A 23,896-nucleotide genomic window follows, 5' to 3' on the forward strand; every position below is an offset into this window, starting at 1 on the left:
GGCCCTGTTCCTGGGCCGACACCTGGGTGAGCTGTGCTGTGGCCCACGCTCTGCGGAGGTTGCTGGGTAGGAGAGCTGTCCCCCTCACACAGGGGCCCAGGGGGTCACCTCTGCTGCTGGACGAGGCCCGGAGCGTCTGGGGCCCAAAGTTCCCAGCCTCACGCTTCTGCCCAGAACGTCCCAGCCCCGTGTCTCACTCTTTCGTCACTGCTGCCAGGGGCTGGCACGCTCAATCTGGGTAGCTTGGGGAGGGTTAAATAGAGAGACCGTTGGCCTCTCTTTTGGGGGCTGTGCACCTCCCGGCCCGGGGGAGCGAGGAGAGGGGACCGCTTGGGGGCCCTGTGCAGAGGGCGGGACACGGGGACGTGGCCGTCCAGGATGACCCCGCAGGGAGGGACCCAGGAGTTAAGTCCACGAGCTCACCTGCTCCCGAGTGCCGCCCACAGCGGCCAGAAGCCAGAGAGCACGTGTGGCGGACAGGGCCCACGCGGCTGCCCTCGCGGGACACGGAGAGGGTGGCAAAGGCAGACGAGGAATCCAGCCCTGCACGGCACACTCACCCCTGCACCGGAGAGCACGGCTCTGGGGCAGGAGACCGGCCGGGCCCCTCCAAACACGGGGCGCGACACTGGGGAGAAGGGCTCCCAACAAGGGATCCCGCGTGTCTGTGGAGCCCGAGCGCGAGAGCACCGCGTTAGATCAAGGGGTCTTGGGGTCCAGGCACTTGCGCCACGTGACCTGGCGCGTTAGCGGGGACAGCACTCGGTGCGTTTGCTGCCCCACTCGCCGGGCATCCAAGCAAGAGCCACAACAGCAACCCAAAAGACAAGGTGTGTGTAAGGCAATTGTGCGACCTTGTGTTACTCCCGCCAGGAGTCCTGGACTTACACCGGAAGTGTCACAGCGCCCCGGGCCCCCAGCACTCCTCAGTCATAAAGCCCCGGTCCCCAGTGCCCCCCGGTCACAGCCCCCGGCCCCGCTCCCAGTCGCAGTGCCCTGACCCCCAGGACGCCCCCCAGTCCCTGCACCCGGGCCCCCAGCGAGGCCCCCAGTCACAGCGCCCTGGCTCCCAGCCCCCCCTGCCCGGTCTCAGCACTCCGGCCCCCAGCATGGCCCCCATGTGGCAGTACCCCAGCCCCCAGCGCAGCCCCCAGATCACAGCACCCCACCTGCCAGCCCACCACCCGGTCACAGGGCCCGGGCCCCCAGTGCACCCGCGAACCCCCCACCCAGCCGTTCCCAGGGAGCAGGGATCACTGCAGGGAACACAGGGAGAACAGCAGGACGCACACCCGTGAATCTGCGTCTCCTTAAATTAATAGATGCCGACCTTTCCACCACAGCGCCCCCCCCCCCATTTCCTGCTGTGAAAGGAACATGATGCGCGTTCTGATGGCCCTCGGCACCCTGCTGACTCCCATGTCCCCGTCCCCCTGTCCCCCTTCCCGGACACAAGTCAGCAACCTGCCCCCCACGCAGGGCTGCAACCTCCGCCTCCCTGGGGCGGCCCTCGCTCTGTGCTCCTTGCTGACCTCGGAAATCTGCATCAGCAATGGGTTCACACTGTAAAGGTCATTCTTATAGTTTCGTTCAGCTTTGTTTCAATATTTCTTCATTTCCATTTACTCATTCATTTTCATCGTCTGCAAGGTACTTGGTGCCCGTATATTTTACATCCTTTCTCCCTTTCCCTTGTCAATAAACGTGTATGAACATTTATCTTGTTTCCTCTTTTATCTTCCCTCCCTCCTCCTGATTTCCTCCTCCCTGCCTCTTTCCCTCCCTTCCCTCCTTCCTTCCCTCCTTCCATTCTTTCTTCCTTTCTCTTTCTTCTTTCTTTCTTTCTTCCTTTCCCTTTTCTTTCTTTCTTTTGTTCTCTTTCTTTCTTTCTTTCTTTCTTCCTTTCTTTCTTCTCTTCCTTTTTTAAAAAGCTGCTCCCTTTCTTCCTCCTTTCTTTTTTGAAAGGTATTACAGGCAATGCTGCAGAGATGGTCCTTGTCCATGTTTCCTTCTGCCCAAATGTGGGGGGTTTATCTGGGGGACACAGTAGACCCAGAACCAGTGGAACTGCTGGATTGTGAGCCTATGTAGCGTCAACACCACTGAACTTCACACACTTCTGTCCCAAACTGTTGTGCAGTTTGCATTTCTGTGTCTGAGAGCTCCACATCACCCTGAGAAGTGAGTAGTGGTTTTCCTTCATCATGAGCAACATTGCAGACGCAGCCCCCGCCCCCCAGGCCCATCCCTGCCAAACTGAACCCCACAGAGGACTCTGGGCCCTGGTCCCCCCACCTCCCGGGTCCTGCACACGGGGCCTCTCCTGGAGACCCTGGTTGGCGGGCCTGAGAGGGGCCCGGGCTCAGGGTGGGAGCTCCCCTCCAGAGGGGCCACAAGGACTTACTCACCAGGCACAAGGAAAGTGAGCACCTCTCCAAGGCTAGTCGTTCTCAGAGCCCCATCTTTCAATGAGGAAAAACTATTTCTCCTATGGCTCATTCATTAATTCATTCATTCATTCTTCCACAGATATTTATGGAATAAGGACGGAGGTCAGCGTTGGGCCACCGGAATGCACGGAGCACACAGAGCCCCCTGCCCTTGCAGACCTTCTGTCTCCGGGGGACAGAACAAGTTCCCTGTGCACCAGGATGCAAGGGCTCCGGGACGGAAGACCCCAGAGCAGCTGGGGCCAGGGGAGCGCAGGCTGCAGGTGGCTCTTGAGCACAAAGTCAAGGGGGCCTCACTCGGGGACCTGAGATGGGGAGAGCGGTCCCCCAGAGGGAGGAACACCTGTCCTCAGTCGGTTTAGATGGTTGCTCCTATCTACACAACTTCTGGTTATGAACATGAAATTTTAAAAAGACAATTTGGGCGCGCCGGGGTGGCTCAGACGGTTGAGCATCCAACTTCGGCTCAGGTCATGATCTCACAGTGTGAGTTCGAGCCCCGAGTCGGGCTCTGGGCTGACAGCTCGGAGCCTGGAGCGTGCTTCGGATTCTGTGTCTCCCTCTCTCTCTGCCCCTCCCCCGCTCGTGCTCTCTCTCTCTTTCTCTCTCTCTCTCTCTCAAAAACAAATAAAGATTAAAAAAAAATTTTTTAAGGAAAAAGAAAAAATTAGGTAAATAAGTAAAAATGCGCATGCACGTCCTCTGAGTGGGATGTTAAACATTTCCGAGTTTTCAATGTCGGTGCCCTGCGGATCGTGAGCCCCTCCGGGGGAGTCACGTTTCCTCCGGGAGGGACCTCATCGCGCTTTGGTCACATACGACTTTGCCACAGAAACGCCCAACAGAGACAGAACTCCTGGAGAGAAGATGACGTTCGAAGTCCCGAGTGCTCTGGTGGAGAGGGGAGGGGACGCGGGCCTGTCCCCTTCCTGCTCCTCTTGTCCCGCCAGGGCTCTCCCCCTTACCCCCACCTGGATTCTCAGAATCTCAGATCGATGGAGAACGTGGTCTGATGGCTGGGCCCTCTTTGCTCCTTCTCTTTCCCACCCCCCCACCCCCACCCCTTCCCCGCATCAGCCGACCCCGTGAAGTGACCCCGTGAGCCACTGTTGACACAACTGTGATTTTTCGGGCCACCTCTCCCGTGACTCACTCTTCGGTGAGTGTAATGTTGACATTCACAGGAGGGCCTCCACTGCGGTTAGGAGCTGGATGGGGTCGTGGCCCAGGAGACTCCCACGGCACAGGAGGGACCTTCTGAGGTCCCTCAGCCAGATGACAATTCGGCACTTGCTTGTATCAGCACACTGTGTTGATCAGAGGAGATTATGCGGAGTGGAGAATTGCGGGACCCTCCTTAGGCAAATGTTACCTAACACTCGTTGGGCAAACAGGCCTGCATAAAATCCAGAGCCTGGACGGGTTCTCATCCCTGACTTGTGGTCTCCGGTAGAGCAGAGAGGAAGGTCACGGCCGCCATGGAGCCCAGGGTTATCTGCGTCCTGCTGTTGGTCTCCACACTGGCCCTCAGTTCCTTGGCCCAGGGCCAGCTGGGTAAGCAGCCTTCTCCCCGCGTCACGGTGGGCGCCAGCCCTGGGTCAGCCCCTGGCTGGGGGGGGGGGCGCGGGGGGGACACCGTGCCTCACAGTCCATGTGTTTGAGCCGAGCACTGTTCTGGGCCCTGGGAGGATTTTGGAGGGTGAAGGCAGGTGGAAAGCAGCAAAAGAGCAGAGGCCACAGAAGCTCCGAGCGCTGCTGGGAGGACGCGGGTGGACGCCCCGGTGGAAATCGCTTCTGCGTAGTTCTGTCGTGCGACAGTCCATTGGGTGGACAGCAGCTTGGAAACCTTGACTTCCTGTTGAGCAGTGCCGGCCGGGAGGGGCCGCATCGCCCAGCGAGCCCCCCCGCCCCCACCCCCAGCTGCCACTTCGCCCTCCGGCAGGGGGAGGGACACAGAGCTGCGTCTGAACGTGCACACGCACGTGCACACACTCACACGTGCACGTGCATGTGTCCTCCTGACTTCACAGCCTCCCTGTGTGTGTGTGGGGGGGGGGAGGCAATGCCACCTCCCCTCTCGGGTGCAGAGCCAGACCCGGGGAGGCTGCCATCCTGCAGGGGCCGCCCAGCCGGCGGGAGATGGTCCAGAACTTTCCCGCGAAGCCACGGAACCCTTTCTTCAGAGAAATCTTGAGGCGATCCTCCCCTTCATGTGCTTTGCCGGGTCTAACAGAGGAACAGACGTGGGTTGGGCCCCTTCAGTGCTCGTGTGTAGACCACACGGGAGCCCCGCGTCCCCTGTGCGGTCTGGCCACGTGGTCTGGCTTCCATCACCAGCCCCCACTCCGGGTTAAAGCTGGCGCCCACCTACCCCAGCCCCTGCGTCTTTCTTGCAAACGGGGCGACGCCTCCGGAAATGCACCTTGCTCCCCCTCTCTCTTGACTGCCTTTGAGCACGCCGCTCCCCCTGCAGGATACCCCCACGGCCTCGTCCCCACCTAGAAGCCCTCCTTGCTTCGTTCAGTCTGGTCCCTGTCCGTCCCGTGCTTGCCCTCAGCACCCTGGGACGGACACACTGTGCCGTTTGGGGCATTTACTTGGCTTTCTCCTCCCTTAGGCTGCTAGCTTCTTAACAACGACTGTCCTATTTTTAGTTTCCGGGTCCCCAGCTCCCGGCACAGGGCCCGGCACGAGCTTGACCTTCACCGTCTGGTTTTGCTGTGCTAATTTCTGTTTCTAGCATGCACAAACGATGCTCCATAGGTGCTAAGCAGAGTTATTGTTGGCTGGAATGAATGAATGCATCCGTAAGTTCTGTCGCTGGGCGTGACGTTTACAAATCCCGGGCACCTTGCGAAGGCCCTGAGCTTCTGTGTCTTTGCATCTGGAGACGAGGGGCAGGGTGTCCCTCTTGTCCCCTGAGCCCCGAGTCCCCATCAGCGGCGCCAGCTGGCTGCTGATTCAACTGGAGGAGGAAGGCGGACGACAGCCCGAGACCTGACTTGGCCTCTTGTCCCCTATACGTTCAGAGACGTGCGTCGTGGATCCTCACAAGAGGACGAACTGTGGCTCCCCGGGAATCACGCCCTCCCAATGCAAAGATAAGGGCTGCTGCTTCGACAACACTGTGCGTGGAGTGCCGTGGTGCTTCTTCCCCGTGGCCGTGGACAACCCTCCCGAAGGTAGGGCCAGGGCGGCTCTGGGGGGTCTGAAGGCGTAGGATGAGTGACGGGACGGCCTGGGAGCGCACGGCCCTGGTCCGCACCGCCGGCTGTGTCTGCACGCCCCACGGGGGCCGCGGGGTGGCCGTGGGGAGGTGGCGTCGGGCTGACGCCGGGCTGGGGGCACAAAGACCGGGCTGAAACGTCGCTCGGCGAGGAGTTCTGTCTGTGCGTGGCTTTTCTTCGTGTGGCTCACCGGAAGCCTCTGACGAATCCTGGTTGCTCCTTACCTGCCGCTTGGCTGCAGGGGAGGAAACGCCAACCACGATATGAGGCCGGAGCGAGTTTTCTAAGGAAATGTCCCCCTTGGGCTGCCGAGTCCAATTTCTGTGGTTATTTACCTCTCCCTGCCTCGCGCCTTCTCCCCCCGCCTCACCCTTCAGAGGAGTGCTCCTTCTAGACGCGCTTCGGCCGAGCCTCGCCAGGAGCGGCCATGGCCTCCCCGGTGGCCGGGAGCCCAGCCCTCGGAGCCTCCGCACCTGCACCAGCGCTCCCTGCGTGGACGGACTCACACGCTCCCCTGCTCGAAATTGGCTTAAAGATTAAAAGACATGGATGTTACTCGTGTTTTCAGTTCTTGTGAAAAACTGCAAATGATTGGACTTTGCGAGGGCCCGAGGAGGGAATGATGCGCTCACCGTGCTCACCAAGGCCCCCTAGGCATGTGTCGGCGGTGGGCGTCAACCCATGAGCCCGCTAGATTGTCTCGGGCAAAGCTCGCGTCCTGGGGAGGACAGTTGGTCTGGTCCCCGGCACCAGAGGGGCGGGCTCACCCCCATGACATGGAGCCCCAGGCCTTTCCCCGGGTACCTGCCGCCCATTCCCCACCTTCTTTCTTACCTGACTCCCACTCTACATAAAGCGGAGGCAAGTACTCACTCTCCCAGCCTCTCGCAGCTGCAGGAGGCTGCGTGGCTTCCTTCTGACTCTTGAGCCACGAGGGCGTCTATTCCGAGGCTCTGGGGAGCGACTTTTCCTCCTTGGGAGAAGAGCTCCCTCTGGCGGTCCTGGCCAGGCTCTGCAGCCTTGCCTTCCGACGCTGTGTGCTCTGAGGGTGTGATGTGCTGCTCCAAGCAGCCGTTCTGTGCTAATGAGGAAAAGGCATAGAACTAGAGGTTTGACACCCCTGGGCTCCTGATCTGACTCACCCACCTTGAGATTTCATGCTGAGTAAACCCAAATGTCCCGATGGGTTAAACCACTGCTCGTTTGGTCTTCTGTTCCTCAACCACACATAACCAAGGCCCAGCCACCGTGGGGGGAGAGGGGTGCAGCGAACTCTCACCCAACGTGAAAGTCCTTAGGCAGAGTCCTCCCTTGAGCTGTTAAAGGAGCAGGCAATCTATTGGTTTCCTCCTTCACACCCAGCACTCCCCCCCGGCTACTCCCTAAGCCCTTGGTGTGACGCAGGCTCTCAGCGGAAGCTCGGGGTCTGTGTCAGGAGTGAACGGCAGGTGTTGCGGGCAGAGTTAAAAGGCATATCTTTCTGTTTTCGAAACCAACTCCCTTACAAATGATATCTCGTCCTTATCTTCCCAACTGACAAGGATGGGCGGGAGAACGTTTGCCAGTCTCCCGCGTGAGCAGGCACACCGCCCGACCAGCCCAGCCACCCTCCTGGATCACGGGCTCTCCAGAATCCGGGTCTGTGATAATTTCAAGGATGCAGCTGAGAGAAAGGTGGGGGTGGAGGACGCCTTCGCTCCTTCCCGTGTCACACGGGACCTAGCGTGCTGGACAATAGACGACTTCTCTGCTGGAGCCAACACAGCAGGGCATGTGATTGTGAGATGCGCCCCCCCCCCGACTCCCCCAGGGGGCTGTGTGGCTCAAGTGGCACTTTCCGTGACCCGCTGACCGGGGGCTCCTTGATCGCAGCACTCCCGTGGCTGGGAGTGTCCAGCAGGGACGGGCCTTCTTCCTGGCCCATGCACCAGGAGGGGCCCCGGGCCGGGTGACTAGCTGTGTCCCCAGCTTCCTTGCATTTCCCTGGATTCCTGCCCGGTGAGGGTGGGGTGGGGGGAGGGGCTGAAGGCTGGTAGTGTCTCCAGCTCCCCCTCCCACCATGTGACACGGGGAGAAATCCGGGTCCGGCATCCGCTGGGGACCATCCAGGATGCGTGGCTGTGTGATCTTGGCCCCAGCATCTGGACTGCAGCCTAGAGAGAGCCTGGGGACTCTGCAGGGATGGCCCTGCCTCCAGAGGGGACACGCGGCCTTCTGTCCCTGCCTGGGAGGTGGGGCACAAGGGAGGTTCGGTTTGGTCTCTGTTACTCTGTCCTTGTGGAAAATCGCACCCTTTCCAAGAATCCCGCCAGCAGACTACAGACGAGGGGAGGGCGAGAAAACACTCAGGCTGCAGCGGGGGTCCTGACGTATCAGAGGGGTGGGGCGCCCCGAAGGCTCTAGGACTCGAACTGCCTTGGGGACACTCAGTGTAAGCTGCTCTTGTCTGTCTCTCTGTCCTTTGGTCCCTCCGTCCCTTGGTGGCCCGCAGCTCCCTGAAGCTTTGCTGCGGGGACTGGGGAGCCCGAGGGGTAACGTGGGCGCAGAGGCTGGAGCTGGGGTCAGGGGCACTGGGGGCGTGCGGCTTTCTCCTCGGGTCCAAGGAGGGAGGGTGCCTGGCAGAACAGAGAGGCTCTGCGGCAGTGACAGGGGCTGTGTCCTCAGCGCTGGGAACACAGAGGAGTCACTGCTCCATGGGTGGACCTATGGCCCCCTCCCGGCCCCCTCCCAGCCCCCTCCTGACCACCCTCCTGGGCCCACTCCAGCCCCCCACTGGACTCCTCCCAGCCCCCTCCCAGCCCCCCTCCAGGCTCCCTCCAGCCCCTTCCTGACCCCCTCCAGCCCCCTCCAGCCCCCTCCCAGCCCCCTCCTGGCCACCCTCCCAGCCACCCTCCAGACCCTTCTGGCCCCATCTTCGTCCCCTCCAGATCCCTCCAGGCCCCCTCCAGGCCCCTCCAGTTCCCTCCAGACCCCTCTCCAGGGCCCAGGGCCACCCGCAGCCCTCCCCTGCCTCCCAGCAATAGAAACCCGGGGAAGCCTGGTTGTGGCAGCCTGGGGCCCCTTGAGTCCTTGAAGGGCTGAGGGGGTGGGAAGCAGGCAGCTGTGGCAACAAAGCACCTTCGTGGGAACCGTTGTGCTGATAAGGCGCCAGGAGGGACGTGTCTGTCACACGCGTGCACACACGCACGCACATTCTGCTCTTAAAGGGCCCCGGGGAAACCAGCAAAGGGGGCCATTTGGGGCAAGCCTTCCGTACCTTACACCGCTGGATTTCCGTCAGAGGGGAGGAGGCCACCTGACACCTGCTCTGTTTGAACACATCGCTTGGCAGTGGAAAGATTTGTATATTTTCTATGTTGTTTTCAGCAACAGGCAATGGAGTGATGTGTCTGCTTACAGTGATCTTGGTTTTACTAGACACGAAGCTGAAATGCCAGCTTGATCCATTTAAACCCTGGCAAAGCTGTCCTTCCCATCCCGCTTGCTGCCCTTTTCCCACCAGCCTGGAAACCAGCATCTCAGGGGACCTTCCAGAACTTTCCATGTCCTTGAAGGACTTCAGGAAGTCTCCCGTGGCAAGTGATTCACGTTTCAGGCAGAGTGAAACGTGGTAGAACCCACGTAGGTAGACAGCTGGCGTGGGAGAGAGTTGGTCTCCGTCAGCCCTGGAACGGACCCAGAATCCCGGAATGCACGACGGAGGCGCTCCCAGGAGAGGAGCGGGGAGGACGATGGAGAGGGGCCAGGCCAGGGCGGGGGCACGTCCTGACCCTGAGGCCGACGGGGCTGCGGCCCTGAGGGTCCAGTGACACCTTGAAGCCAGATAACCCTCTCCCCGCTTTCTCCTCCAGCTGGAGTTGGTGTGTTAGCTCAGGCCACCTCGGTGAAGGACCGCACACTGAGGGACAGCGCAGAACGTGCTGGGGATCCTCTCTCTCCCCCTCTTTGGGCCCCTTCCCAGCTCATGTGCTCTCTTTCTTTCTCTCAAAGTAAATCAATAAAATAAACTTTAAAAAAAAGGCAGACGGTAACCTGTAGGACATGTGACATGATCAAAGGCAAAGAACAACAGAAATGTTGCCAAAAACAGGCAGGGCTGGAAAGGCCAGGCCATCAGAAGCAGACTGTGCATGTCTGGGCTGACAGCTTTCCGACACCCCTCGGTCAGGTACCCATCGTGACTCCCGTCAGGGCCCCAATGGGGGTCCATGTGTCGACCCCAGAAACACAGACTAATGTCACGGCTGTTCTGCGGGTCACCGTGGGCTATGGCTGGGCGGGAAGGGTTCACCCCGGGTCTCTCCAATGAAGCCTGAGCTTGTGGTGGCCCCTGGTGCCATCCATGTCCTGGCCCCTTGCCCAAATGCCAATTCTGCTCCCAGTTACCGTGCGTTGGTGGAAAGTCCGAGAACAGGACAGGACCCGTGAGCATTTCCTGACCCAGGATCAGGTGTGTGGTCCTTCTAAATCCTCCTGCACCTCAGGCGAAATGTGAACCTGCCTCTCGATTTTCACACGCGTTACAGATGGATTACCACGATCTGTGGCTTTGCTCCACGAGCCTTTCTGTTCTGTGTACCTGTTGGCGACCCTTGCTTCTGGATGATTTCCCACAGAGGAACAGGGTTCTGTCCAGAAAAATGTTGAACTAAGCGCCAGACCAGGAACCAGTTCTCGAAGCCAAGTTGTGGTTTCAGATCATGTTTGTAGGGTCACTGACAAGGATATTGTTAGCTTAAGAAAACTCCCTCAACTTTCTCTGTGAGTTCGGGGAAAGGTGGTTGGTGGAAAGGTTCAGTGCCTGCGAGTCTGATAGGAAACATCAGCTCAAAGAGAGACACACACATGGCAAGCCCAGCACCGGAACTTACCGGAAGGTGTCTAGGGCTCCTAGGGAACAGTCACTCGTGTAGGGTCCGAGCAGATGGAAAGTTCCAGTTGGCAACAGGAAGAGCATTGGCACTGTTTTTAAAGGTATTTCTTAATTGTTCTCAGCTCGTAACATTGCTCTGAGCTGGCCGTTTGGGGGGTAGCAGATTGAATCGGGGAAAACCTCACACAGCTACATACGTATGCGGTGCAACACGACGGAGTGACCTGAAAGTTGGGGACGTGTACTCTTAAGGCAAACGTTGAAAGGGCTTTCAGTCAGTGCGGAGAACTTGGAAGGGCTGAGAGTTTACCTTCCTTGCAAGCTGACAGACTGCCAGGTGCTGGCAGAGGATACGAGATTCCTGGTTCAGAGGCAAAGGGCTCTATTACTCATGGCAGAGCCCACAGCGTGGGCCTCAGCATCTTTGTGCTGCCTCCCTCTGCCCCCAAGTCCTCCTGGGGTGGCATGGACGGGCCCGGACGGATGCGGGCACACACAGTGGGTTGCAGTAGAGGCGGGGAGCTCTGACCACTTCAGGGACTCCAGTCTTTTCAGGGGCAGGAAGCTTGCCCGCCTTTGTCCTGGAGGGAGGCATCGTATCTCCCTTCCGTGGCTGTTTGCTGCACAAACATTGGACAGCTGAGATCAAGAGCAGTTTATGAGTCACATACACTCACCCCAGGGGGGGAAGACGTCACGCCGCACAGGGCCACATGGGTTGCAGCCCCGGGAACAGAAAGAGCCCCGAGGGCTGTGGCAGGAGGCTCTGGAGGAACGAGAGAGGGTGGAGTGCCTTCAGGAGGTTCCCACAGGAGAGGGTGGCTGGCTTGTTTGAGTAATTCTGCGGCTGGCCTGGGAGGGAGACCCACCGCTCAGGGGTGAGCAGAAACCGTGCCTGACCCCTTGATAAGGAGGGTTGTTTGGCCAGGGGGCCATATCTGTGGGAGCAGAGCAGGGAGGGGAACTTGCGTTTCGCCACTCGAAGCCCTCCAGTTCCACCAGATGCCAAGGCGGCGTGTACCCCGAAACCTTGATTGTAGGTCCCATGCCGTATGGGTCGTTAATGCCTCGTCACGTGCACAGAAATGAGACACTCGTGGGGAACTGTCTCCCAACAATGTGTACCCAACGTATCATTTTCGAGACCGGATTACGGAAGGAGAGAAAAAGCAAAAAACGAAACAGACATCGAGGCGTTTTTCAAGAGCAGACTACAGAAGAAGGAGAACAAACATCGAGGCATGTTCCTGCAACATCTTCTTTACAAATGAAATAAAATACAAATATTTCTCTCCATCTTTATTTTGAAAATTCACTGTTAGAGAGTTTTAAGACTAGAATACGGGGCATGGAGATTTTTCTTTCATAAAGGGCCAGATAGTAAATAGTTTAGGTCTTGTGGGGTTTACAGTCTCCATCACAACTCATAAGGTCTGCCACTATAACGTGGAGGTAGTCATAAACAGGATTTAAATGGGCATGCTGGCTTCTCATAAAGTTTTATTTAGAAAACACACAATGAGCCCACGGGCCATAGTTTGCCAACTTCTATTACAGCGTATTATTCTTCCTTGACATGTAGTAACCTGTATGGTTCAAATATTTTTTTTATTTAATTTTTTTTTAATGGGGACAGAGAGAGGCAGAGCATGAATGGGGGAGGGGCAGAGAGAGAGGGAGACACAGAATCGGAAACAGGCTCCAGGCTCTGAGCCATCAGCCCAGAGCCCGACGCGGGGCTCGAACTCACGGACCGCGAGATCGTGACCTGGCTGAAGTCGGACGCTTAACCGACTGAGCCACCCAGGCGCCCCTAAATCTTTTTTTTTTTTTTTGGTAAGTCTATGTATTTATTTTGAGAGAGAGAGAGGAGGGGAGGGGCAGAGAGAGAGGGAGAGAGAGAGAATCCCAAGCAGACTCCACGCCGTCTGTGCCGCACCCTACTCTGGGCTCGAACCCACGAACTGTGAGATCATGACCCGAGCTGAGATCAAGAGTCAGACTGTTAACTGACTGAGCCACCCAAGTGCCCCTTCAAGTAATTTCAATCTTAACAGGAGTCTTTCAAAGAAGTTCAAGGAGGAATTTTATCACACAGCACATTGAAAACGGTGCTAAAATTCATGTCTGTCTAATTATATCTCTCAAATATAAGTTATCAAGAATCTCCAATGTCATTCCCTCCTAGACTCTATCAGAATTCCTATCAGCATTGGTTCATTTGCTTATTTCTTCTCCCAGTTTTAGCCACGTTTTTGATTATATGGATGATTTTAGTTTTGGGCTTTAAAGATTCTATTATTTAGCAAGTTTTAAAATATTTTATTTATTTTTGAGAGAGAGAGAGAGAGAGAGGACAACAGAGGAGAGGCAGAGAGAGGGAGACACAGAATCCAAAGCAGGTTCCAGGCTCTGAGCCGTCAGCACAGAGCCCGATGTGGGGCTTGAACCCACAGACCCCAAGATCAGACACTTAACCAGCTGAGCCCCCCCCCAGGCGCCCTTTTTCAGCCAATTTATTGACCAGCACAACCAAACTGCAGACGCCTGCATGCTGAGGAGGGGGCTGGAGGATCCCTGCTCTTCTGGATTTGAGGAGATTGGGTCTGTAAATGCTGGAAATAAAAGTACATTTTCCCCTGATGATAGTGTAAAAATGATATATTATTGGGGTGCCTGGGTGGCTCAGTGAGTTAAGCGTCCCACTCTTGATCTCGGCTCAGGTCATGATCTCACACTTGGTGGGTTCAAGCCCCGCGTCGGGCTCTGTGCTGACAGCGCGGAGCCCTCTTGGGATTCTGTCTCTCTCTCCCTCGCTCACTCTCTCTCTCTCTCAAAATAAATAAGTAAACTTAAAAATGTGAGATTTTATCTTACTCAGGTTTTAGGGGGCTTGTGACACTTTGAAAAGCATTTAAACTTCTTCATTCCACCTCTCCTATTACCTCTCCTTGGGACACCTGCTCACTCTCTGTCTCTCTGCCTCAAAAATAAATAAAACATTAAAAAAAGTTTTTAATGACACACAGGTGCCAAGCAGGTGCCACGGTGAGTGGATCCTGCCAGCTGAGAAGGGGGCACTCACACCCTGCGTTAGAGGTCACCACAACCTCAGCCAGAAACACGACCTTGAAACGCCCCCGGACAACAGGTTTGCAGGTGGCCGATTCTCTTGGCTTCTGTTACATGTCTAAAAAAAAACCAAAACAAAATGGTTTGAAATCTCTGTGCCTTCTTCTGCTCAATTTTGCTGTGAACCCAGCACGGTTCTAAAAATAAAAGCCATTTTTAATTTTTTTGGTGTATTTATTTATTTCTGGGACAGAGCACGAGTGGGGGAAGGGCAGAGAGAGAGGGAGACACAGAATTTGAAGCGGGGCTCCAGGCTCCGAGCTGTCAGCCCAGAGCCCGACGCAGGGCTCGAACCCACGCACCGTGAGATCATGACCTGAGCTGAAGTCGGACGCTCAACCGACTGAGCCACCCAGGCGCCCCGCAAAATCCATTTTTTTAAAGCGTATTTTGCCTTTCTCTTTGAGGGGTATTCTTACTGAGTACAGAATTCTGTCTTTACAAATCTTTCAGTGCTTAAAAATTGTCACTCGGTTCCTTCTGGTTTGCACTGGCCCAGCGAGAAGTCACCTGACTTGTCCTGTATGTGGAGAACTCCAGCGGCCACAAGGATTATATTAAACACTCATTTTCAACAATCCGAGCTTTGCCTGGGTGAGGTTCTCTTCTTACTTCTCTTGCGTGGAGTTTGTTGAGCTTCTAAGATACGTGGGTTTAGAGTTTTCAAAAAGCGTCCCCCCTAAACTGCTTGCCCATTATTTCTTCAAATACGAAACCTCTCCTGCCGGCATCCCGATTACATGACTGTTAGAACCCTTGAAAATGCCTCTGGGGTCACTGAGGTTCTATTCACTGTTCTCAGCCCCCTTGCTCTCTCCGCTAGAGTCTGAAGAATTCACACTGCGCTGGCTTCAGATAAACTGCCATTTCTTTTCTTTTCTTTTTTAAAATTTTTTTAATGTTTACTTATTTTTGAGAGAGACGGAAAGGCACAGAGTGTGAGTAGGGGACAGGCAGAGAGAGAGAGAGGGAGACACAGAATCCAACGCAGGCTCCAGGCTCTGAGCTGTAAGCACAGAGTCCGACTCAGGGCTCGAACCCACGGACCACGAGATCATCATCCGAGCCGAAGTCGGACACTCAACCGACTGAGCCCCCCAGGCACCCCTGGGTCTATTTTTATTCCCTGTGTTTTCCAATGACCATGGGTCATGTTTTCCAGCTCCTTCACATGTCTGGTTTTGTGCTAAACATCGTGGATGTAATGTCACGTGTCTGGGTTTTGCTGTCTCCCTTAGTAAAATTACCTGCTTTTAGGACTTGTTTTAAAGTTCCGTTGGGGCGCCTGGGTGGCTCCGTCGGTTGAGCGTCCGACTTCAGCCAGGTCACGATCTCGAGGTCCGTGAGTTCGAGCCCCGCGTCGGGCTCTGGGCTGACTGCTCAGAGCCTGGAGCCTGTTTCCGATTCTGTGTCTCCCTCTCTCTCTGCCCCTCCCCCATTCATGCTCTGTCTCTCTCTGTCCCAAAAATAAATAAATGTTGAAAAAAAAATTTAAAAAATAAAATAAAATAAAGTTCCGCGAGGACGGGCACGGAGCGCCTTTGCTCTAGAACTGGATCAACCCTGCTTTTATGGCATAATGTGGCCTGAGTGTTTGTGTCCCCATAAGATTAAGGTCCTAACCCCCGATACGATCGTTGTTTGGAGGTGGGGCCTTTGGGAGGTAATTAGGGCCAGCTGAGGTCATGAGGATGATGTCCTCATGGTCTGACACCAGAGCTCTCTCTCTCTCTCTCTCTCTCTCTCAAGCAAGGACACAGCGAGAAGGTGGCGTCTGCGGACCAGGAGGAGACCCCTCCCCAGAACCACACCCCCCTCATGCAGGGAGCCTGATCTTGGACATCCAGCCTCCAGAGCTGTGGGAAATAAAGGTCTGCTGTTCAAGGCACCCCATCTGTGGCGTTTTGACGTGGCCACCTGAGCCGGCTAAGACACGGCGGGGCCTTCTGTGTCCCTGCTGAGTGCCCAACACGACCAATGGGCTTTCTCCCACTGTCAGAGCTCGGATATTCCCGCCCTGTGGCCACTCCGCTCGTCCTCCTCGGGGCTCGCTCTTTCCCCAGCAGCTGCTCCCACCTGCCCTGTGTCCGCGTGGGCAGCTTGGTTCTTTCGGTAAAACCCCAGGGAGACCCCGCCCACTCCTATTTCCGGAGCGCCCTCCTCTCTGGGACCCCTCCGCTGAAATCCACTCCCTCAAGGCTTCTGATTCAGCCTCTGTCCCCGCAGCCCGGCGAGTCTGCCTGCTGCCTGTGGCCCAGCCGGCACCTGCAGGCAGAGAACGAGGGCGATGGAGGGGCGCCCGCACCGCTTCCTTCCCTCGGCCTGCCACTGCTCTGTACACGCTCAGCACCCGTGCCCGCTGTTTCCCATGTTTCGAGTTACCTGTGCCGGGAGGGATGGTCTGGGACCAGTTTCTCCGCGAGAGTCGGAGGCAGCGATCCCCACGAGGGACGTCTGTGGAGGTTCCCGTCTGTCGGTGTCTGTTTTCTGTGTGAACTGAAAGACGGTATCACCGCTGCAGTTTGGGGGACGGAAGCGACGGGGCTGGAGCAGAATAACCTCAAAGGAAAGGGTCCGTACCGGTGAGGGCCGGGATCCGTGCAGATCCCGCACCGACCGTGGCCGCAGTCGGAGGCGGACGTCCGCTGGGTTCAGCGGGTGCAGTGGGCCTGGAGACAGTTCGCAGATGGGCGCACCGCTGGGCACCAGGGCGACAGAGCGGATGCAGTGGGGACCGTGGGGAGCAGGCTGGGAAGGAGGGGCGGAGGAAGGGACGGGCAGGATGGCTCACAGAGGGAACGAGAGGGATCGAGGGGTCCCTGGGGATTTGGAGAACAGAGAAAACATTAGAAGCTTAGGACCCCTGAACGGAAAGGACATTGACGTGTCTTCTTTCTGAGTGGAGCGTGGGTCCCCAGTGTGCTCGTGGGAGACCCGTAGCAGACACGGAGTAGGGAGGGGTGTTCCTAGAGACGAAACCACAGGCGACTATGAGTTTGGATGAGCTGCCCGCGGGGACGTGGGATGCGGAAGCCAGCAGGGATGTTGCTAAGTCTTGGCGTGAAAGGAACACAGTGAACTCAGTGCTGAAATCCTGGACAGAAGTGACCGGCTGAAGGTCAGCAGATGACGTAGGGCAGGGGCATCGGAAGTGGTGCAGGTCACAGCCTGCTTCCCCAAGGAGCATGCTTTTCCCACGCACGTGGAGACATCTGGGCACACGGCCAGCACCCAGCCCTCCCGGCCCCCACGAGCGCAGGTGACGGGCACGCGGCCCCCAGGACTGTGTGGATGCTGAGTGTGCACATCCTGGGGCCGGACTGGGTGGGGCAGGAGGCCTGGAGCACAGAGGATGCCGGGTTTGGGATTCTGTGCCTCTCTGGGTCCCGGGAGGCTCAACCTGCGACTCGCAGATGGGTGACCCCCTACAGGACCTCAGGCGGGAGTGGCGAGGGGGTCACGACCTCCTCTCTGCCCTCCATCTCTTGTCTTTGTCCCTTGGGGTGTTTCCCCCTCCCTCCCCTCCCCTCTCCCTCCGTCCCAGGCACGGACTCTCTTCCCCGGAGCATTTCACCCCTGCGCGTGGGCAGACTTCTGTCTTGAGGAGACAAAGCGCTCCCATGGAAGAGAAACCGAGGCGTTTCGGGGGTTGCTGAAATGAACCTGTCAATTTACTCACCGGCCCCGTGTCCAGGGGGAGCAGCCCCTCCCCGGGACGGACACGAGGAGACACAGGAGACAAGGGGCTGGGGCTGCCAGAGGCGTCCCCGCTGCCTTGGAGGTAGGGTCTTCTCCATGTCTCCGGCTGGCTTGGTCATTTTCCCCAGTAACCTTGGGCCTAATATTTAAAAAGAAAAAAAAAAAATCCTGTAACCGCCTCCTTTATCAGGAGACATACATGGCTTATCCCTTCCTGGGTGTGATCCCGTGAGCGCCCAGTGCCAGATGTGCACGTGGCCAGTTTTCCACGTCGGCATCCTGGTGTGACCTGGCTCCCGGCCCAGGGCAGGGGGAGGCCTGGCCAGTGTGCCCGCAGCCCCTGGCAGAAACCTCGTATTGTCTCTGGAGCAGCGGGCTACCTCAGCCCCTTTTCCTAACAAAGGAGCCACAGGGCTGGTGCCCCAGGGGACACAGGAAGGTTATCTGCACTCGGTGAGCAAACAGAGAGCAGATTATAAAACAGCCCGTGGCAGCGGGCACCGTGCATTCTGCCCTGGGGTGCAACATGGACATGGGACCTCGAGGCGTCCGGCTCCTGGCGGTTCTCCTGGTCCTGGGGCTGTGGGCCCCGGCAGGGGCCCACAAACCTTGTAAGTGAACGGCTGTAGGTTGTCCTGTGTCTCTCGATGTCCTTGACCGGGCGACGGAGCACTGGGGCCAGCGAGCCCCGAGAACCTTCTCGGGCACCCCCAAAATGCAACGGAGGTGTGCAAACTGCGTGCTTTCTGCGGTGCTTCCCTTGGCCTCGCTGGGTCTCTGTGCTCTTGGTTGTTTCCCTCAAAGCGCCAGGGTGGGGTGTGATGGGCTCACTTGAGAGCAGAAGTAGCTAAAAAGGCACCCCGAGATTCGTGATGTGGGCTATGCGATTCGTGCACCCTTCCCGCCATCAGGATGGACACCCTGATGACGGGGGGCTGTGTGACACCTCCAGGAAAGCCATCCTTCGCGGACAAGGTCAGGGTGAGCACAGGAGCCGGTGGGCCAGCTACAGAGAAGGGCTGGGAAGGGGCCCCCAGGGAATCTGGAGCCCACGTTGGTCACCTTTTACTCTGACTTTTCCTAGGTCCTCTGTCGGCCCTGTTTCCAGAAGGTTTCTCTTTTTTTTTTTTTAAACTAATAAAATAATTTCTGCAGATGCCCTTTCTCAGAAGGGCATCGCATGGTTCAAATACAGGCAGGATGGGACTTTTCTCTTTCCCTGCGTGGCCGCAGGACCCACGTGGCAGTCAGGGAGCACGTGTGGTTCAGGCTGACCGAGGCTCTCTCCATAGCCCCCTGCCGGTGCTCACGGATAGCCCCCCACAAGAGGGAGAACTGTGGATTCCCGGGCATCACCAGCGACCAGTGCTTCTCCTCTGGCTGCTGCTTCGACTCCAGCGTCGTGGGGGTCCCCTGGTGTTTCCACCCCCTCCCGAAGCAAGGTAACCCCCAGGGGGAGCTGGCCCTCTTCTGGCGCCCTGACCGGCTTCCCAGTGTGTATGTGTGGACCCCCGCCCGGGCCAGCCAGGAGGGAGGAGAAAGGGGCCCCTGGCCCGCTGTCCACACCCGGAGCCCCCAGGGTCAGCCACGTGCCCTTCTGCAGACTTTTGTGAGAACCCGTCAGTTTCACTGTGTTAGAAGGAAAAACAGCTCTCAGGGCCCTCCTAGCTGTGCAAGTACGGCTTCGGAAGGAGCTTCTAAGGGCAACGAAGGCATTTCATAGGACGGTATCCACATGACCGCTCATAGCCCTTAAGTGGTAAGAGGCTCAGTTGAAACTTCCAGGATTTTCCTTTGAGAAGGAGTCTGACGTCAGTGCACATCAGCAAGATACCAGGTCTCTAATTCCAAGGCGTGCACAAGAGAAAGTTGCGTGTGCATAGCACTCCGTGTGGGTGGAACTCGTGCCCGCGGCCGCCCGTCCACACACCGCCAGCAGCTGTGGGTGACGGGCTCCCCGGGCGTCGAAGGGGACAAGGCAGACGGGTGGTTGTTAGCCGGGGCCCTCCCGCTGGCGGAAGCGGGGCTGGCTTTCAGCACCTCGGCCAGATGCTCCGCATGCTCAAGTTCACGGTACGGTGGGTCGGCCCATCTTACAGATGGGAATATCGGGTCCAGAGAGGCGAAATGGTTAACCCCGGGCCCCCAGAACTTCCGACGTGCGGCCTCTGCGGGGATCGAAGGCGGCCGGCCTGGGGGTTGTAGTCCGGCGGCCCCCGCGCACGCCGAGGCCGAGGTCCAGCGCATGCCCCGGGGAGGACGGGAAGAGAAGTTGCCGTTAGCTAGCTGCCCTAACCGGGTCTCCGTGTCGCTCCTTTCCCGGTTCCGGGGGCCGCGTGACCAGCGTCGGAGGAATGCGTCATGGAAGTCTCGGCCCGTAGGAACTGCGGGTACCCGGGCATCAGCCCCGAGGAGTGCGCCTCCCGCAAGTGCTGCTTTTCTGACAACATCTTCGAAGTGCCCTGGTGCTTCTTCCCGATGTCCGTGGACGGTAATGTCCGTGCAGGTCGGGGCGGGAACCGGGGCCGTGGCGGGGGGCTGCCGGGCCCCGAGCCGACTCTGGCCTCACGGCCATCGACACCAGGCCCCTGGGCCCCGTGGGGGCCAGGTCAGCACCAAGCGGCTCTGAGGGCGAGTCCAGAATGCTGTCCATGCTGACGGCTGCTTTTCCAGAAGCCAAAAGCCCCCAGGCTCCCACTGTGGCTCGTGTGACGGTCGCAGGGAGCAGGTCACTTCAGTCACGCCCCCGGGTCCCGGTGCGGCTGGTGGCACCGCCCAACTCACTGTCTTCAGGCCACCGGTTTGCGGTGCTGCTTACTAAGGGTTGTGTGTGGTGCTGGGGGCCACGTGGGGGGACGTGGGCCTCCCCCAACCCCCGGGGCCTTACTGCTCCCTTCATGTGGGGGCCGCAGGGACACGTTCTGCCCACGGCCGCCTGCCCAGCGCCACCCCAGGAGGGTCTGGCTGCCCCCTCCCCATTAGCTACAGCGTGTCTCCTGACACTGTGTTTGGCCACACCAAGGAAAGCTCAGACGCTTTCCCAAAATGGGCACCGTGGCCTTGACCGTGCTGGATGGTCTTTCCCCGTTTTAGAACCTCAGGGTCCTCCGGAGAGTGCAGCCTTCGCTCAGACTCGTCCGAGCGATGCCTTCGCTAAGGGTCGTTCTGGACAACTGCCATTCCTGGGGTGGGGGTGGGGGGGAGAATGGACCCCCTAGAAGTGTCCCCCTCCATCCCCCAGAACGGGGGTCCTTCAGCAGGAAGTCTATTGACAGGAGCCCCCGGGCTCCCCCGGCCCCCTAACGCTCCCCATTTCAAACCTCCGCCATTTCAAATTTCCAGACTGTCATTATTAAGAGGAGTCCCTTCCGAGGACCAGCAGGCTCCCTGGATGTCTGGAAATGAGGACTACTCACCACCACATCTCAGGTTTCCTGAGTTCCTGGCTTTCCTGAATCGGCTTTCTGTCCTTTCCACTGGTTCCACATACAGCTCCTTCAAATAAAGAAAATCCTTAAAATCTGCTAAATTTCCTCTTGGCTTCATTGAGGCAAAAGTGGAGAGGGGGGAGAGGGAGTGTGTGCGTGTGCAGGTGAGAGGGTGTACGGCTCGGATTCTCTCATTTGCTGCTGGAACAAGGGTCCACCCGGCACACGCAGGCTGCGCCAGCCGCCATCAAGGATTGTGTGCACGGAATTTCAGAAACCACAACCACTCCTGTTCCCGATCACTTGTATAAAACTCAAGTGCCTTTAGCCCTGAAAACCTCTGCGGGGGGGGGGGGGGGGGGGGGAACGCCTCGGTGGCTCAGTCGCTTAAGCCAACTGAAACTTTGGCTCAGGTCACGATCTCGCAATTCGTGGGTTCGAGCCCCGCGTCGGGCTCCGTGCTGACAGCTCAGAGCCTGGAGCCTGCTTCGGATTCTGTGTCTCCCTCAGCCCCCTGCCCCGTCTCAAAAATAAGTAAATATTTTTTAAAAACTTAAGTTTAAAACATAAATAAAATTTTAAAAAAAGTCTTGGAGTAACACATAATTTCCGATCGTAGTTACAAAATTGCTTCGCTTGTATCAAACGCATCCCGGACCACGGCTTCTGCACGGAGGGTGGGAGCCACCTGTTCATCCCGCGTGTGGGGCGAGGTGGGCCGGCTCAGCGCCCCCCCCCCAACCCAGCGACACTTTCCCAAAATGGGCTTCCATGTTTCCTGGCCTCCCCCCCTAAGTGCCGAGGTCTGAAGCCGTCCGGAGAGGAGGCCGACAGCTTCCATCACATCAAGCCAGCCCGGAGGAAGGTTTGGGCGCAAAACCTCGTTCTAGGGGTCTCCACGAAAGGGTCCCGGCATTCTTCAGTCGGGCGGGAGTGCGGGCGATGACACAGGCCAGTCTTTCTGTGGCCCCTCCCTCCTCCCCGATGCCGCCTCCAGCTTGCGCCCACCGGCTTAGCCAGGGTGTCACCCACTGGCCCGCCTGCCACCGTGGAAATCCAAGGCCTCTCCTTCCAGGGCTGGGGGTTGCCCAGGGTGCCCACTCTGCATCCAAAGGTAGGAATGCTCAGAAACGCCTCTTCAAGGAAGGACCTCGGCCCACATCACCTCTCGGGACGCCTGTTTTGAGTCAGGCCAAGTCAGCGTCATATCTTGGTCTGGCTTACAACACACCCGTGAGCTCAAGGAGACAAGGGCTCCCGTGGGACCGGGGTCTCTGACACAGGACAGATGGGCTGCGGAGACGGACCCTGGCGCCTATGACGTCACTCACCACAGAGCACCGTGTCCCTCGCCGTGTACTTCACGCCGGAGGCACAGCCGCGTCAGGCCCCGACCTTCGGAAAGGGTCTGGCCCCTGGACTGGAACCGAGAGTTTGGGGTTCTGCTCCCGGAACTGGCACAGGGTCTTCTTGCCTGCAGGGTTCGGGAAGCTCCAGGTCTCATGCCCTCCGTGGGCTTTTCCTGGCCCACCACTCCTGTCTTCAGGCCCTCTGCACCCATCGGCGGGCGCAGGAACGTGGCATCCTTCTCAGAGCTTTCTCGTGCCCCCCCGCCCCCAGCCTCGCTTCCTCCCGGAGGGTCTCCTGGTGCAGCACGCCCTACCTGGAGGAGCGGAGCCTACACCGCCCGTCTGATGACCAAGGGTGGATTCTTGAACAGCGGCCATGGCCTTCGCCCTGGGCTCAGGGGCTTGGCCGACTTACCCCGTGTCAGATACTCTGCCTCCTGCTCCACCCCTGCAGATTGCAGGCCACAGCGGGGCACCCCACCGTGGTGGCTGGGGCTGTGCTCCCTCCTCCCCCTCCAGATGGGCCACCGGAGGGTCCTCGTTGTCCCAGGAGCAACAGCTGGTGACATTCAAACCCACCCCATGAGAAAAACCAACCTTCCTTTCTCCCCCTCCGATGAGGTAATTCCTTCACCCCTTTGCCGTGTCTGCTTCTCTTTCCCTCCTTCCGTCTCCCTCCCGTGGGACCCCGCTGGCCGGGCAGGGGTGCAGAGGGTGCAGCGGTTGCCCCCAGAGCCCGAGCAGAGGAAGGGGAAGGCCATCTCCAGCCCTCGATCCCACCGTCCTGGTCTCTGGCTTCTCAGTGTCCTGCAGACTTCTTCCTGGCTGGTTCAGGTAACAGGTGCCGTGACAGGTGCTCGCAGAAGAGGGGACTGGCCCCCCTTTTGGCAGCGGGAGCAGCAGGACGAATCACAGGGCACAAGTGGGTTGATATCCCATGTGTGTGACCTTGGGGGGGGTTCTCTTTTCTCTCAAGATCTTCCGCTTTTCTGTTTGTAAAACATAGGTAGGAGTTAGATTCCTAGCCGTGTTGTGGTGGGAATTAAAACCGATCTTTGTGAACTGCCTGGTGCCTGGTGCCTGTGGGCTCTTTCGGGAGAGTCTGGGCAGAGGTGACCGTCTGCTCTCATCCTGACACCAAGTGGGGTCATGGAGGAAAGCCCGTCCCCACGCACAGCAGCATGGCTGTGTCCAGAATGTGGGGGGAGCCTGACGAATACGTATCTACTCCTCGTATTCACGACACGGTCACCATGTCCCGAGTATATACGTGCAGCCGATTCTCTGTTCAAGGTTCCCGAGGGCCTCCTAACCAATTTCGTCAATGACCAATAGGTGACCGTGCTTGATGTGTGTGTCCGCTTAAAGACAATTTATTTCAAATGTATTATTGACTCATTAGCATTGAACCCACAGCAAACAGCACTATAACTCATGCCCGGACGTACCTCACATGCACACCTGCTTTCTCTGCACGGCACGACACGACCTTCTCGCCCACAGGTCGCACTTCCCTACTGTGCACGGGAACCCTTTAAACAGCGAAATCAACGAAAAGCACAAAGATGCGAAAAATGCAGCACTAAATCGGCCATGAAAGGTCTCCTGTCTACAGTCTGAGAGCTGTAACGAGAAGGCACAGTGTCACCTTGCCGGACCTCGGCTGGCAGTGTTCATGTCACAAATAAACGTTAGCCAGCAGGTGAATTTGCACATAGGAGATCTGAATTATGAGGAT

The 23,896-nt window shown here is 57.8% G+C and overlaps 2 protein-coding genes across 2 annotated transcripts; both read left to right on the plus strand.

Moving 5' to 3' along the window:
- Window positions 1-3,701: 3,701 nt before the first annotated feature.
- On the plus strand, window positions 3,702-6,232 carry TFF1 (trefoil factor 1). Its single transcript, XM_047847005.1, has 3 exons — window positions 3,702-4,004; window positions 5,480-5,632; window positions 6,055-6,232. Exons 1-3 carry the CDS (start codon window positions 3,929-3,931, stop codon window positions 6,069-6,071), a joined length of 246 nt encoding a protein of 81 aa, XP_047702961.1. The 5' UTR covers window positions 3,702-3,928; the 3' UTR covers window positions 6,072-6,232.
- An 11,680-nt stretch (window positions 6,233-17,912) lies between these two features.
- On the plus strand, window positions 17,913-20,813 carry TFF2 (trefoil factor 2). Its single transcript, XM_047847091.1, has 4 exons — window positions 17,913-17,992; window positions 18,674-18,823; window positions 19,726-19,872; window positions 20,724-20,813. Exons 1-4 carry the CDS (start codon window positions 17,914-17,916, stop codon window positions 20,735-20,737), a joined length of 390 nt encoding a protein of 129 aa, XP_047703047.1. The 5' UTR covers window position 17,913; the 3' UTR covers window positions 20,738-20,813.
- Window positions 20,814-23,896: the final 3,083 nt, after the last annotated feature.

Source organism: Prionailurus viverrinus, unplaced genomic scaffold, assembly GCF_022837055.1.
Source record: "Prionailurus viverrinus isolate Anna unplaced genomic scaffold, UM_Priviv_1.0 scaffold_42, whole genome shotgun sequence".
Classification (NCBI taxonomy): Eukaryota; Metazoa; Chordata; class Mammalia; order Carnivora; family Felidae; genus Prionailurus; species Prionailurus viverrinus.